This window comes from Jaculus jaculus, chromosome 15 (genome assembly GCF_020740685.1).
Source record: "Jaculus jaculus isolate mJacJac1 chromosome 15, mJacJac1.mat.Y.cur, whole genome shotgun sequence".
Taxonomy (NCBI): Eukaryota; Metazoa; Chordata; class Mammalia; order Rodentia; family Dipodidae; genus Jaculus; species Jaculus jaculus.
Window position 1 is genome coordinate 21381408 of NC_059116.1, and position 16238 is coordinate 21397645.

The window sequence follows — 16238 nt, forward strand, 5'->3', positions numbered from 1 at the left end:
AGTACATTTAGATCTGTCTTGATTTTTGATGATTTATGATGTCTTTGAACGGTTATATTACGATCCCATGTCAGTATACATTTAAGTAATTTCTAATGGGAAAAATTGTTGACAATATTGCAGTGAGTAGTTCTGTATACATTATTGCTAAGTTACGCAGGTGTCTCCTTTGGGCAAGTAAGATGGCGAGGTTAAAGGTTATGTGTACCCCAAATTGTGACAGCTGTGGGCAAGTTACTTCTCAGAAAAGTTATACCCACTTACATTGTTCTTCATGACAGGTGAGGGCACTGGCTTGTCCACGTTTCTAGAACTTCGCAACCTCACGCCAATGCTACGAATTACATATTTTGATTTTTTTAAATCTTTGCTTAGTTGAAAAATACTTCAAAATTAAGGGGGTTTTGTTCAAATTTACATTTTCTTGATTATATTGAACTTGGGGGACTTACTATGGGTTGATTAGAGTTTTATTTTTCCTCTGTGAGCTTCTTTATGCTAGTTGACCATTTTATATTGAATTTTCTGTATTGGTATATATATATATGGGGGGGGGGAACACTGTCCCTTTGTTCCCAGACAGAATCTTTTAGCTTTTTTGAGAAATAACTGGTTTAAATTTTTCTATATTTTCTGCATAACTGTTATGTCAATGTTCTGCTCTTGTATCTGTCACATAAAATTCCTCTTGCCTTAAAGGCTATAGGTCTGGGGCTAGAAAGGGCTCAGCGTTACGAGTGTGTGCTCTCAGGCCTGCCAGCCAGAGTCTAACTCCCCACCATGCGTGTAAAGCTGCGAGCAAAGAGTGGCGCACATGCCTGTCATCCCAGTGTTCTTACGGCAGCTGGAGTCAAAGTCAGGACTATCTGGAAGCTTGCACGTCAGGTAGTCTGATGCACACACAGCAACAAAACGAGGTAGACTGTCTCATCAAAGTGGAAGGAAGGAGAGGACAACCACCTCAAGGTTGTCCTCAGACCTTTCCACCTGTGCACCATGGTGCGCACACAAAAGAAGAGAGGTTAGGTCTACTGAAACTAGACCTCTAGTATTAACTGTCTAGCAGTTTGTAGCTTTTTTGTTTGTTTATTTTCATTCAGTTTTCTTTCAGCCTTATCCTGTGTTTCAGAGTGAACGGCTATTCAACAACATGAAGCCCCACACACTACTCAATAGACCTTATTAACATTCTAACATCTTCCCATCACTTCCTCAGGACATTAATTGTAGCTTGATTTTGTGTGTATTATGCACACACATGTTCATATGGGTGTAGGTGTACATATGTGGGCAGGTGTACATGCATGTGAAGGCCAGAGATTGGCATGAGGTGTCTTCCTCTCTCCCTCTCCATCTCATCCTTTGAGACAGAGTCTCAGTGAATCTAGATCTCACCAGTTTGCCTGGAGTAGCCAGCAAGCCCAAGGGCTGCTCCCGTCCGTGTGCCCAGCACTGGGCTTCCAGGCGCACCCCACAGCCAGCGTTCCCGCGGCGCCGAGGTCCTAAACGCGGCCCTCGTGCTTGCGCAGGCACTTCACCAAGCACTGTTTTCCCGGCTTTGAATTCTGTCACGAAGCAGATGGTCTTCTTTTTTTAAGCACACTGAGGACAGAGAAGAAGGGATGGACGTGGAAGAAGGTGAAATGGGAGACGACGAAGCGCCAACAACTTGGTGAGTTTCTAGAATTTAGACGGCTTCATTTACAGAGAGGTCTCACAAGTACTAGAATATAAACACAATTATAGATCTATTCACTACCACTCTCCTGTGTATCAGTTAACTTACTAACAGGCTGTGTCAGTTGGTGTCTAAATTATGGGCGGATAGTTCATTATTTACATCATCTGTCTTGGGCATATCCCAGGATTTGAATTGCCAGCCAGTGGCAATCTTAGGAGCTCCTCCCCTTCTTCAGTCCTGGCGGGTCTCATGCCTGTGGCATTGCACTGACTTGTCATGAGGTGGAAAGGGTAAGGAACCCCCTCTTCTGTCTCGTCACTCTTCCTTTTCCCATCCTTTACAGCCCTGAGCCGCCTTTCCAGGTAACTGCTTCATCGTGTTAGTTAGAAGCAGTAAGAGGGAAAAGGGAAGCGGTGACAGAGACTTCAGGAGCATTTTTCCCAGAGTCCGAGGCAGTGCACTGGAAGTTAGCATCACTTGAACTGAAAGCATTTCCACTGTGGCAGCCCAGACAATGAGCAGGAGCCTCCTCTGTGCACAGGATAGTGTGCTTTTGGTGCCCAGAGGTCAAGTGGTTGCTTTAGGGTGGATGCCAGCACTTCCCAGTCACGTGGTACTGAGCACGGTACTTGTTTCCTACAGCTCAGTTTTACATCTTAACCTATAGCAGTGCCACCTGCCCACTGTAGTTGTCAAGAAGATTAAATAAGATGGTGATCAAAAATGATCTGCTAGGCCGGGCGTGGTGGTGCATGCCTTTCATCCCAGCACTCTGGAGGCAGAGGTTAGGAAGATGACCATGAGATCAAGAGACTCGACTACATAGTGAATTCCAGGTCAGCCTGAGCCTCAAAGAAAGAAAAGAAAAGAAAAACAAACAGTGATCTGCTAAGGCACTTGGTATTTATCATGCTAGTTGCTGATATTGCAAACAGTGGGAAATACAAGGCACTCGGCACTGGTAGCTCCTCAGCTCCTGCTGTTGGTAGCCGTTGCTTCCTTTTTTGGTTTTTCGAGGTGGGGTCTCACTCTAGCGCAGGCTGACCTGGAATTCACTAGGTAGCTCAGGGTGGCCTCAAACTCACGGCGATCCTCCTACCTCTGCCTCCTGGGTGCTGGGATTAAAGGCGTGCGCCACCACGCCCACACGTGTATTTTTTAGAGGCCTGTTGTTTACATACATTGTGGGTAGAGCAGACCTTTGAGGTCTGACTTGAGCAACACTGGACTGTTCCCCTTGTCCTTCCTTTAAACTCGCTGGCCAAGGCAGCAGGCTCTAAGATAATGGCTCCTGAAGCATACATAGAACCCCAGGATACTTGCTAGATAGTTACTTCCTTAGCTGGAGGAGACAATTCAGGCGGATTGTTTGTGGTCATAAACTAGTGCATGCTGCAGGACCAGCTGCCTCTGTTTGCCACAATCGGTGTTTTTGGATGGAGGAAGGACGTGTATGAAGAGTTACTGTGTGAATGAGCAGTGAATCACCAGATAGTCTTTAAGAACTGAATTCATAAATAATATCTTACCTGTGACTATAGTATGAAATCACATCTGGCTCAAATACACCAACAAAACCTTTTTTTAAATAATTTTTAAAACAATTTTTTGTTAACTTTTTATTTATTTATTTGAGAGTGACAGAGAGAGAAAGAGGCAGAGAGAGAGAGAGAGAATGGGTGCCCCAGGGCCTCCAGCCCCTGCAAACAAACTCCAGATGCGTGTGCCCCCTTGTGCATCTGGCTAACGTGGGTGCTGGGAAATCGAGCCTCGAACCAGGGTCCTTAGGCTTTACAGGCAAGTGCTTAACCGCTAAGCCATCTCTCCAGCCCAGTAATTTTTTAAAATATTTTATTTTTATTTATTTATTTGAGAGAGAGTAGGAGACAGAGAGAGAATGGATGCACCAGGGCTTCCAGCCACTGCAAATGAACTGCAGATATACATGTGTCCCCTTATGTATCTGGCTTACGTGGGTCCTGGGAAATTGAACCGAGCTCCTTTGGCTTTGCAGGCAAGTGCCTTACCCACTAAACCAGCCCTCCAGCCCCCAACAAAAACTTTCATGTACTTAACTTGTACATAGAGTGTGTTTCAAGGCCTCCTACCACTGCAAGAGAACACCAGGTACTTCACCACTTTTTGTATCTGGCTTACAAAGTGAGAGTTCCTACTTAAAATGGCCAACACAGCCTCCTGTATCTCAATATCAACAATAAACAGTAGACTGTCACATGTTCAAGGTGGCACATATGTCTGGAGCTCATTTACAGTGGCTAGTGCACCCATTCTTCCTCTGTATCTCAAATAAATTAATTAAATAGTAAATAGTAAAGCAATCTTTAAAAAAAATGGTTTTGTGAGGTGCCTCTAAGCCAATTAAGGTAGAAGATAGCGATTAGCAATTTGGAATAGGATTCTTACTGGTTCAAACATTAAATTAGATTATGAATTTCTTATCAAGTAAGACAAAGGGACAAAAAAACTAGTTATTTGATTCTCTCAGATAGAGGTAGCCTTCCATTATTCTTGAAGCAAATGTCATTGATACTCCATTGTTATGTATGACATAATAGAGTAACTACCGAAAAGGCCTATCTTTTTATACTTATTTGATTTGTACTTTATACATTTGTCTCATATTAGCATTTTATAACTGAGTGGGTAGCATTTAAGTAGATTCAAATTAACATTGGTTTAAACCACATAGAAATTGATTTCTTTCCTGTGTTGAAGTCTACAGCCTGGGCTTGTAGGACCACACTTACTCACTGAGCTAATCTAGGGACCCTGATTGCTTCTGCCTTCTTTGCAGCATGCCTTGGTGTCTGCCCTTCTTCTGGAGGTGCATTGTTGCTCACTGCCACTGCTGCAGCTGAGCCAGCAGGGATGAGGAAAGGCAGATGATTAATAAGACCAAAGCATTGTGTGTGATTTCTACTTCCAGTTTCATGTGGCTGCTTCTGGCAACCAGAAAGATCTTTACTTCCAAATAGCCATGCATGCAGCCAAAGTTCAGGACTCCACCAGTATAGATTAAGAAGGTCTCTTTGGGTCTCTGAATTCCTTCAGGTTGTTTACAAAATATTATGTAATTATTTTTGAATATATACCTCAGTAGGGAAAAGGCAGTTGCTTTCATGAGTTTCTGAAAAGAGTTTGTGACTCAAGAAAAGACTATTTCTATAGCTGTTCAGTAATTTAAATGTGACATTTATTTTACTAGCTCCATTCCAATTGATTACAACCTATATAGAAAATTCTGGTCACTTCAGGATTACTTCAGGAACCCAGTGCAATGCTATGAGAAGATTTCATGGAAAACATTTCTCAAGGTGAGTTGTCAGTCACAGATTGTCAAAGGCCCAGTATGTTATAGGTAGTGGCAAACTAGAACTGCTCCACCTGGGTCTTATTTTAGGGTCTTGTTCTAGCCCAGGCTAACTTTTCTCTGTGCAGTCTCAGGGTGGCCTTGAACTCATGGCAATCCTCCTACCTCTGACTCCCAAGTGCTGGGATTAAAGGTGTGTACCCCCACACCTGGCCAGCTTGCTTTTTACTATAGAATTCTGATATACCTATTCCATAATATACAGAAGATAAATTGTAAACTGACATAAACATCACTGGTGTGTGGAATAGTTTATAGCATGGAGATTTAAATGTTAGTAATTAAAGGCTTGAGGGTTTTTTTTAATATAGTGGTTATTGTCAACATAAAACGTGATCTGTTTTTTTCAAAGAGGCTTCTCTCCCCCCACCCCCAGCTTCCCTCTTAAACTAGGAGTTATGAAACTATGGCCTGGGACAGACGGTCTGCTTTGTAAATAAAGGTTTATTGGAATAAAATCATGAGCATTTACCTGGTTGTGTTATGCTGTAATGCTAGACCTGAGTAGCAGCAGCTACCATTTGTGCCACAAAGCCCAAAATACCTTTTGGGCCTTTGCAAAAAGCAAAGAAATATTCCAACCCCCGCTTTAGAAGAACTCTAATGTGTCTAGCTCTTGCTGGGCAGGGGTGGGGAATGAACATAGATAAATAAATAATAGATAGATAAATAAGTACCATGGCGGGTGTGCCAGCTTGTTTCACATGCACTTTCGAGGAGTGGTGCCATCCAAATTGAGATCTTCTGCTTGGGTAGAATTTGGCGCTGTGGATTTGTTTGGTCACGGTCACAGCAAGGAAGGGCTTGAGGGTTTCCACAGCTGCTTGAACAGTTTAACTGATAAGTTTCCATAGGCAGTGAGCCCTTCATATCAGTTCAGTCTGCATCTGTGGCTTCAACTACAGATTTAAAAATTATATCTGTACAGAAAATATACAGAGTTTTTCCTTGTCACTCCCTAAACAACATAGTATAACACATACTTTGATAGCGTTTACATTGATTTGGTGTTCCAGGTCGTCTATGGATGGATTAAAGTGTGTAAGAGAGTATGCATGGGATATAGGCAAGTAGTAGACACCATTTTCAAGGACACTGTAGCAGCCTTAGAGTTTGGGTTCAGAGGTTGAGCTCCTGATACCAGTACCCCACAGACACCAAAGCATTTCTTTCAAAGCATTCCTTTCCTTTCCTATTTTTTCTTACAAAACTTTATAATAAATCTTTTTTTTCTGGTTTGTTTGGGGGGGGGTTATTGTTGTTATTATTGTTTGTTTGTTTGTTTGAGGTACTATCTCATTCTAGCTCAGGCTGACCTGGAATTCACTAAATAGTCTCAGGTGGCTCAAACTCATGGCAATCCTCCTACCTCTGCCTCCCTAGAGTTGGGATTACAGGCGTGTGCCATGAGGCCGGAAAGTAAATCCTGTTTCTTTAGAAGGACAATTTACACCAACTTTTAAAATGCAGTGAAATCTCACACAAAACAGTTTGTCTCTTTTTTAATATGCTTTGCCATATACATATGATTAACTGAGAGTAATTCTAAATATTTGATATAGAAAAGTATTAAATGGATTTTTTGTAACACTGCCAAAAAAAAAACAAAAATCTAACTTGTATTTTTACTTTACAGTATTCTGAGGAAGTTTTGGCTGTTTTTAAGAGTTATAAGTTAGATGATACTCAAGCATCCAGAAAAAAGATGGAAGAGTTGAAAACAGGAGGAGAACATGTATATTTTGCAAAATTTTTAACAAGTGAAAAGGTATGAATTTTTTTTTTTTCACTTAAGCATAATTATATTTTTTGTTGGGGGGAATGGGTCTCACTCTAGCCCAGGCTGACCTGGAATTCACTATGTAGTTTCAGGGTGGCCTCAAACTCACAGTGATCCTTCTACCTCTGTCTCCCGAGTACTTGGATTAAAAGCGTGTGCTGCCATGTCTGGCTTAGATTTTTTTCCTTTTTTTTAATTTTTTTTTTTGTTTATCTTTATTTATTTATTTGAGAACAACGTGCAGAGAAAGAGGCAGAAAGAGAGAGAGAGGAAGAGAGAGAATGGGCGCGCCAGGGCTTCCAACCACTGCAAACGAACTCCAGATGCGTGTGCCCCCTTGTGCATCTGGCTGACGTGGGTCCTGGGGAATCAAGCCTCGAACCAGGGTCCTCAGGCTTCACAGGCAAGCGTTTAACTGCTAAGCCATCTCTCCAGCCCTTAGATTTTTTTTTTCTATTAGTCGTCTTTAACTTTAGTAGAAATGTTCCTTGCTTCACTTTTGGTTAAAGCTGACAGATGTTAGTTTGAAAGTCCCATTTCTTTCTTAACTAAGGAAGTTGTACTTGTTGCTTAATTGCTCTCAAGTATCTGTATTTCAAACATTAGAATTTGATTTGCATTTATGAAAACATTTTGCCATTTGTTTATAAGGGGTTTTTAAGTTTCCTGTTGGTCTTATTTATACATTTCAATAAGTAACTATTGTTAAAATATAACCCTGAAGGATTGTGTAATTTTTCTAGTCAGGATGGCACATTGATTTTATTTTGACTCACTCCCTTTGCTCCAAAGACATAGCAACCAATGGTAGGTAAAATATAAAAAGAGAAAACCAGCAAAGAGAAAGCTGGGCTTCCAGAAACAAACATGTTCATGCATCAGAAGTATAAGTAGTGAATGATATGCAGCCTCAGTCTACTGCACTGAATTCAAACCACATGTTGATACCAAGAGTTTGCACATACCAAAGATCAGTGGTGCTGTATATGGTGACCAGGGACAGAGCCACATTGACTTCTAGATGTTGGAGGCCCTGGGTGCAGCTTTACCTGCATATGGAAAGAAAAGATTCCCTGTCTTCTGCCAAGGGAGATAGATGGTTGTATAGGGTATTATGGGCCCAGGAATAACCAGGATGCAGCTTTGTGTAAGTGCTTGCTTCTTGTGGATAGATGGCATCACCTGTGCACTCATCAGACAGCTGCTGTAGAATGTTAGCAGAAGACTTCCAGACTGGGGTCCTGTAGCCCTGATGGAAGTAAGTGACAAACTGCTAGCAGGGAAGTGTGAGGAGAGAGGAGGCAAGGAGGGAAAGTAAACTCCCAGTCCTCTCACTAAAGCTCCCTACACAGACTGACTGATTACAAATCCAAGGTCTGAGAACCAGGCAGGTGCAGTGGTGCACTCCTTTAATCCCAGCACTCAGGAGGCTGAGATAGGAGGATCACTGAGTTTGAAGCCAGCCTGGAGCTACAGAATGAGTTCCAGGTCAGCCTGAGCTAAAGTGAGACCCTGCCTTGAAGGACAAAAGAAAACAAAGATCTGAATTTTTTCCAGGGCTAGAGGTACCTTGTTCTTTGGCATTAGAGGTGGTCAAAGTGAACTCTTAAGCTGTGATTATTTGGAACATAATTCTGTAGCCTATCAGTTCATTGGTGAGCGGATTTGGACAAGTGGTTTTTGGCATTTTTTCACTGTAATGCAGCCTCTGACCCCATCTGGTGGGAATGCATTACCAGAAATGTTATGACACAAATGTGGTCAGACTTTCTTTGAGTCAGGATATGATGCATGGCAAGAATGATACCACTTTTCAGTGAGGCCAGTTATGTGGCAGCTGCTGATATTCATGGCTTGTACAAGTAAAATAGACGTCTTTGTAAGTTATATTCTTCTTTGTAGAAATGGAAGTTTCCCTTAGATGAGTGTGATATTATAATTTTCTAGGACCACTTTTTTTGTTTTGTTTTATTTTTGTTTTATTTTTTGAGGTAGTGTCTCACTGTAGCTCAGGCTGACCTGGATTTCATTCACTGTGTAGTCTCAGGGTGGCCTTGAACTCACAGTGATCCTCCTACCTCTCTGCCTCCCGAGTGCTGGGATTAAAGGCGTGTACCACCACACCTGGCTTCTTAGGACCACTTTTTTGTATAGCCTAAGGTATGATTACATATTCTAATTCTCAATAATAAAGTTATCTTATTAGCAAAGCAAAATAATCCAGGATTATCAGTCACTACATGTAGTACTGGCATGTTTTGTTTTGTGTTAGTAGAGAATTGCCTATTTAAGATTAGTCCAGAGTTGTATTCAGCAATTTTTTCTTTGGAGGCAAGCCCAACAGACTCCCTTTTTTTAAAAAAAAAATGTTTTTGTTTATTTTTATTTATTTGTTTGAGAGTGACAGACAGAGAAAGAGGCAGAGAGAGAGAGAATGGGCACGCCAGGTCCTCCAGCCAATGCAAACTCCGGACGCATGTGCCCTCTTGTGCATCTGGCTAAGGTGGGTCCTGGGGAATTGAACCTCGAACCAGGGTCCTTAGGATTCACAGGCAAGCGCTTAACCCCTAAGCCATCTCTCCAGCCCTCCCTTTTTTTTTACTGGGAGAGAGAGATAATGGACACACCAGGGTCTCCATCCACTGCATTTGAACTGAAGACATGTGCCTCCTTATGCACTTGTGTGACCTTGTGTGCTTGCATCACTGCGTCTGGCTTACGTGGGACCTGGAGAGTTGAACATGAGTCCTTCAGTTTTGCAGGCAGGCACCTAACCGCCAAGCCATCTCTCCAGTCCTATATTCAGAAATTTAAGGGACAATTTCACTTTATTTAGAAATGAAATCCAACTTATGCCGAGTGAAAGGCCCTGGTGGTATTCCAGTCCTGCTTCAGTACGTTAGCATATCACAGCAGAGCTCACAGTGAGCCACTGAAGCACCGTGAGTAGTCGCTTCACTGTGATGAGTACGTTTTCCATGTCTGAGTTCTCACAGGTGCGGTTCATGCCTGTATCCCAGCACTAGAAGACCGAGGAAGTAGATTTCAAGTTCAAGCCTAGCCTGATTTGCCCATCCAGACATTGTCCCTCTCTCCCCCAAAAATTCTATCAATAAATGTAGGTTCGGCATTACCCATCCCACCACTTTCCAGTAGAGAGTGAGTGACAAAATGAAAAGATCAAGTGGAATGCTCCTTGTCTGTATGTCATAGACAGAGCCAGCCCTCCATTTGTTCCAGACTCAACATTGAACTCCCTGTAGATTTTCACTAGTGTCTAAAAGTTAAGTAGACACATGACTATTGGCCCATGTGCTTGAGGCAAAAAAAGAAACTTTGGAAAAAGCTACAAAGTGTATGTGTCAGTGAAGAAACTGACATTTTCTTACAGAACAAAGATAAAAGGGCTAACTTCCATTTTAAAAGCTGTATTACCATTCAGTAGTTCTCAGCAAGATTTGAGTGGTATGTTCTGTTAATGCACTTAGGAGGCTCAGTCACCATATTTTGTGTGGCTTGGCACTGCTCATTTGAGTCAGAGGGCAGGACTGTCACAGCTGTGACCAGTGATTTGGGAAACTTGATTCATGCAGCAATGTATCGAGCGTGTCAGTGTTGTGCTTTGGGTGGCCACTGGGGAAGGAACCTTATTGGCCTACTATTAGTGTTTCAGGAAGAGAGAAAGTGAGGCTTCTGTTCATGAGCTAGCTGTAGGAGAGATGTCCAGCCACCTTCGTTGTCCTAGCACAAATTTAAAATCTCTTCAGATGGCTGCCATTCGTTCACAGGCAGACACACGCGTGCACACGCACAGTCGACTTGAGAAAGTCCTCAAGACAGAGAGTGCAGGCTGTCCTCTTTATTTGTGACACTTTTGACTCAGGCCTGGTCATCATTTAAAAAATATAAATATACGTACATATTTATTTATTTAAGAGAGAGAGAAAGGGGGGGAGAGAGGATGGGCACGCCTCCAGCCACTGCAAACAAACTCCTGGTACATGCGCTCCCTGTGCATCTGGCTTAAGTTGGTCCTGGGGATTTGAACCAGGATCCTTTGACTTTGCAGGCAAACATCTTAACCACTAAGCCATCTCTCTAGCCCTAATCATCATTCTTAATTATTTTTAAAATCTTTGTATATGGATCAAGTGTAGTCATGCAAGTAAGATATGAGCAATTTTATTTATTTATTTATTTTTTGTTTGTTTGTTTTTTGAGGTAGGGTCTCACTCTAGCCCAGGCTGACCTGGAATTCACTATGGAGTCTCAGGGTGGCCTTGAACTCATGGCAGTCCTCCTACCTCTGCCTCCCGAGTGCTGGGATTAAAGGCGTGCACCACCACGCCCGGCTAAGATATAAGCAATTTTTTTAAGTGATAAAAGTAAAACAGATGAGAGTTAATTAGTCACAGCCATCTAGAAATGTCTGAAGGCAGGATGCAAAAGATCCCTTGCAAATGTCATATCTGCATTGAGAGTGTAGTTTACAGAAAGGCAAAGCCTGAAAGGCTTGGTGGAGGAGACAGTCACTCGATAAAACAAAGAAAAAAAGATGGAAGGAAGAAGGGGAAGGGAAGGGTTAAAAATAGTTCTTTTTGTTTATTTATTTGAGAGCAGCAGACAGGCAGAGAGAAGAGACAGAGAGAGAGAGAAAAAAAAATGGGTACACCAGGGCCTGCAGCCACTGCAAACGAACTCCAGATGCATGTGCCCCTTTGTGCATCTGGCTTACGTGGGTCCTGGGGAATCAATCCTTGAATTGAGGTCCTTAGGCTTCACAGGCAAGTGCTTAACCACTGAACCATCTGTCCAGCCCTAATTGGACATTTCTTAAGCTAGAGAAAAGTTCAGAATAAACCTTAAGAAAATACAAATAAATAGGGCTAGAGAGATGGTTTAGTGGTTATGGAATTTGCCTGTGAAACCAAAGGACCCAGGTTCAATTCCCTAGGACTCACGTAAGCTAGATGCATATGCATAAGGGTCACATGCATCTGGAATTCGTTTGCAGTGGCCAAAGGCCCTGATGTGCCTGTTCTGTGTCTGACTTCTTTCTGCTTGCAAATAAATAAAACTTATAAAAGAATACAAATAAATGATGCCATAAATTAACAAACAACAACAACAACAAAACCCTACAGAACACATTGCCAAAATCAAGTAGAACACCAGAGTAAATGAGTAACCATACGGGAAATATCAGTAAACTGGGGTAGAATCTTGAATAACATCAGGCCCAGAAATTCTCAGACACATGTTATCAGAACATCAAAGAATACTCTTGAAAATAATTTTTTTTTTCTGAAATTTGAAAGAGAGAAAAAAGTCCCTCCAGACAAGATCTCAATAATAACAAAACAAGAAAAAAGTATGAGATTGAAATGCCCATGATATAGCTGTTTTGTTTTCTTTTTAAAAACTATTAAAACTGGGCTGGAGAGATGGCTTAGTGGTTAAGCGCTTGCCTGTGAAGCCTAAGGACCCTGGTTCGAGGCTCAGTGCCCCAGGTCCCAGGTTAGCCAGATGCACAAGGGGGCACACGCATCTGGAGTTCGTTTGCAGTGGCTGGAGGCCCTGGCGCGCCCAGTCTCTCTCTCTCTCTCTATCTGTCTTTCTCTCTATGTCTGTCGCTGTCAAATAAATAAATAAAAAATGAACAAAAAAATTTTAAAAAATAAAAAAAAAAAACTATTAAAACTGGGCTGGAGAGATGGCTTAGTGGTTAAGTGCTTGCCTGTGAAGTCTAAGGACCCCGGTTTGAGGCTCGGTTCCCCAGGTCCCACGTTAGCCAGATGCACAAGGGGGCGCACGCGTCTGGAGTTCGTTTGCAGAGGCTGGAGGCCTTGGTGCGCCCGTTCTCTCCCTCTCCCTTTATCTGTCTTTCTCTGTGTTTGTCGCTCTCAAATAAATAAATAAATAAATAAAATGAACAGAAATAACATTTAAAAAAAAACACTATTAAAACTAACAAGACTTCCAAGCAAAGTTGCAGGAGAAACATCAGTAATGTTCTTTCTGAAAGCCAATAATCAATTACAACATGTTACTTAAGATAGCAGTGAAATGTAATAACCAAGAGTAATCCTTGCTACATTACTACATTTTTAGATGAGAAAACCCAGTGCCATTTCTCTTCAGTTTATCCATAAATTAAGTCAACCTCCAAGTAGGTTGTTCAAAGGCCAAGAGCTAAGAATAAGAAAAAGTTGAAGACAGAATATTTAACCTGTGAACTATCAAGGCTCATGAGTATACAGTACTTAAAACAGGAAGGTAATTATATAGGTATAAAGAAGAAAAATGAATACTGGAGAAACAGCTTGAAACTGAGTGAGGAAAACGCGTACTTCCTGCTGCTTGAGCAACTCATTGCCCATGCGGAAGGATTCCGCCCAGCCCCGGTATGGACACAGATTGCTTCTGGAATACCAGACAGTCTGACTCAGAAAAGCAAAGCTTTTAGAAAATTTAGAAAATATGAATACATAATTTTAGAGTAGGGAAATATTTCGTGAGCCACAAAAAGCATGGATCATGTGAGAAAATATTAATACTTAAGCTTAATATTAAAAAGTAAGTCGGGCTGGAGAGATGGCTTAGCGGTTAAGCACTTGCCTGTGAAGCCTAAGAACCCCGGTTCGAGGCTCGGTTCCCCAGGTCCCACGTTAGCCAGATGCACAAGGGGGCGCACGTGTCTGGAGTTCGTTTGCAGAGGCTGGAAGCCCTGGCGTGCCCATTCTCTCTCTCTCCCTCTATCTGTCTTTCTCTCTGTGTCTGTCGCTCTCAAATAAATAAATAAATAAATAAATAAATAAATAAATAAATAATAAAGTAATAGTCTTAGATAGTAAGACCTTAGGCAAACTGAAAAGCCACAGACTATGTGTAGAGATTTGCCTCTTAGATTATAGTTTTCAGAATAGTCTGGATTAAAAACAACAGCAAGGGCTGGAGAGATGGCTTAGCGGTTAAGCACTTGCCTGTGAAGCCTAAGGACCTCGGTTTGAGGTTCAATTCCCCAGGTCCCACGTTAGCCAGATGCACAAGGGGGCGCAGGCATCTGGAATTTGCAGTGACTGGAAGCCCTGGCGCTCCCATTCTCTGTCTCTCTCTATCAGCCTCTTTCTCTCTCTGTCACTCTCAAATAAATAAATAAACAACAGCAAAATGGGGCTGAAAAGATGATTCAGCAGTTAAGGCACTTGCCTGCAGTGCCTAACAACTTGGGTTTGATTCCCACTACCCATGTAAAGCCAGATGCACAAAATGGTGCATGAATCTGGATTTTGTTTGCAGTGGCTCGAGGCCCTAGAGTGCCCATTCTCACTCATTTTCTCTCCTTCCCTCCCTTGCAAACACATAAATATTAAAAAATGGAAAACTGGAAGCTGATGTGAACAAATAATTCCAATATATAGAAATCTGAATAGAGTTAGCCATTGCATATAATTTGCATAAATTAAAACACCTGAAATAAATAGTATTGGTAAAGATGTGAGAAAATGATACATTCCTTAAACTGTTGGTTGGACTATAAACTCAACTATGAGACAAAGCAATTTTATAATAATTAGTAAAGTTAAAGCTGTTACGGCTCCTGTATAATCATCCACACTCCCGAGGAAATGTTTAAGAATCACTGTACTGTTGTTTGAAAATGATATGTAAGTCAAAGTTTGAAAACAAGTTCCTAAGCATCAGAGGCTAGACAGTGAATTCATACGTCGGAGTTGTGTGAAGCCCTCAGGATTGGTGGACTGGGCTGATCACCAGATGTGGTGATGTTGTGTGTGAACTTGTGTGGGGCCATGGCCACGCGTGTTCATTTACATACTGTCTGACTGCTCTTGCGTGAGCACAGAGGTGAGGACCTGTGGTAGACATGTAGCCTAAGATACATACTAACTGGTCCTTAACAGACAAACACTGCCAGCCCTGAACTAGAGCTTCACATACTGATGTAGGTAAATTTCCAACCTGGTATTGTTTGAAAATAGCAAATTGTAGAACAGTGGATGCGATGTAGATTGAAAATATACAAAGTATACCTGTGTAGTGTTTATAGATGCCTGCTTATGTATTTATACTGTAACAGTGGCATAATACAGAAACACCAAAAACACACGCCCATAGCCGAGGGAGGGTCAGTAGCGAGGGTAGTAAAGCTTCAACAGTTACTATTGTAGTTCTTTTTTCACAAATGTGAAACAAATAGCAGGATTTTGATATCTGTGTGTTGGTATTTGAATATTGAATTATGTCTTTTGTGACTATCTTAAATATTTTATCATTTAAAATGGAAACATTGTAATATTTCACAATGTAAAAATGGAACAATTTGATCTCAGATGGTGTTGATGACATGAAATTTTTAACAATGAAAATGCACTATTTTCTCCTATAGTTTTTTTAAGTGTTTTATGTTAAATTGATAGAAGTGGAAGATTTTATCCTTTGCTATAATTTTGCTGAGAACTAATTTTACCAAGAACATTGGTTATTATATAATTGAGCCAGGTGTGGTGGCACACGCCTTTAATCCCAGTACCTGGGAGACAGAGGTAGGCGGATCACTGTGAGTTCGAGGCCACCCTGAGACTATATAGTGAATTTCAGGTCAGCCTGAGCCAGAGTGAGACCCTACCTTGAGAAACCAAAAAAAGAAAAAAAAATTTTTTTTTTTTTTTGATTGACAGAAAGTGAAAAGATGACCAAGAACAATAGCATGAGTCTATAGATTTAGGATAGGGCAAGAGAGACTGAACCTACGCCCAGAAGTGCAGTAAAAGTAAGGACAGTGAAAGGCCCTTTGTTCCAGAAACGAAAATGAAGTTTACAGAGGAATACTTGATCCACGTCCTGATATAAATGGTGTGATTTAATGAAAGAAAAATAGAACTAGAAAGTACATGCGTGTGATGGGAGCAGAACGTGCCAACTTAGGCTCAGCTGTGTCTCGAACCGGCTGGCTGAGGAGCACACGTGGGGTTGTCTTCTGTGAGCCAAGTTTCCTGGAGTGCATGGCGTGAAGCAGTTAGCTTGTGTGAGCTCTCTAGTCCCTCCTTACCCTGATGCAGTGTCTTCCTGATTGTTCTTTTGAATCCACTGTTTAAAAGATAGAAATGAGCTAAAAGAGAAGTGAAGACAAAGACAGTAAACAGCCTCTGGATCCTGTCGTGGGAGGAGCTCCTGTCTCAGCTTCAGGCTCGGCAGCCCGACTTCCATTCTGCTGTGCGGCTCAGCATCTTCCCTTCCTCCTCTTCCTTTCTTCGTGTGTGTGCTGCAGCCTTAGGTGTCCTGCTGGCGCCGATACTTAGCCTGCTGCTTCCTCCAGAGGCCTTCCTAGAGCTCCTTGAGTAAATGGACACTGCTTAAACAAGCGG

The 16238-nt window shown here is 41.9% G+C and overlaps 1 protein-coding gene across 1 annotated transcript in view; it reads left to right on the top strand.

Moving 5' to 3' along the window:
- Thoc1 (THO complex 1) overlaps positions 1-16238 on the top strand; it is a 45794-nt gene that overhangs the window by 15823 nt on the left and 13733 nt on the right. The window contains exons 9-11 of the mRNA XM_045134710.1: positions 1599-1672; positions 4908-5016; positions 6709-6840. Of these exons, the coding sequence (XP_044990645.1) occupies positions 1599-1672; positions 4908-5016; positions 6709-6840 (315 nt within the window). The remainder of the gene's footprint in view (positions 1-1598; positions 1673-4907; positions 5017-6708; positions 6841-16238) is intronic.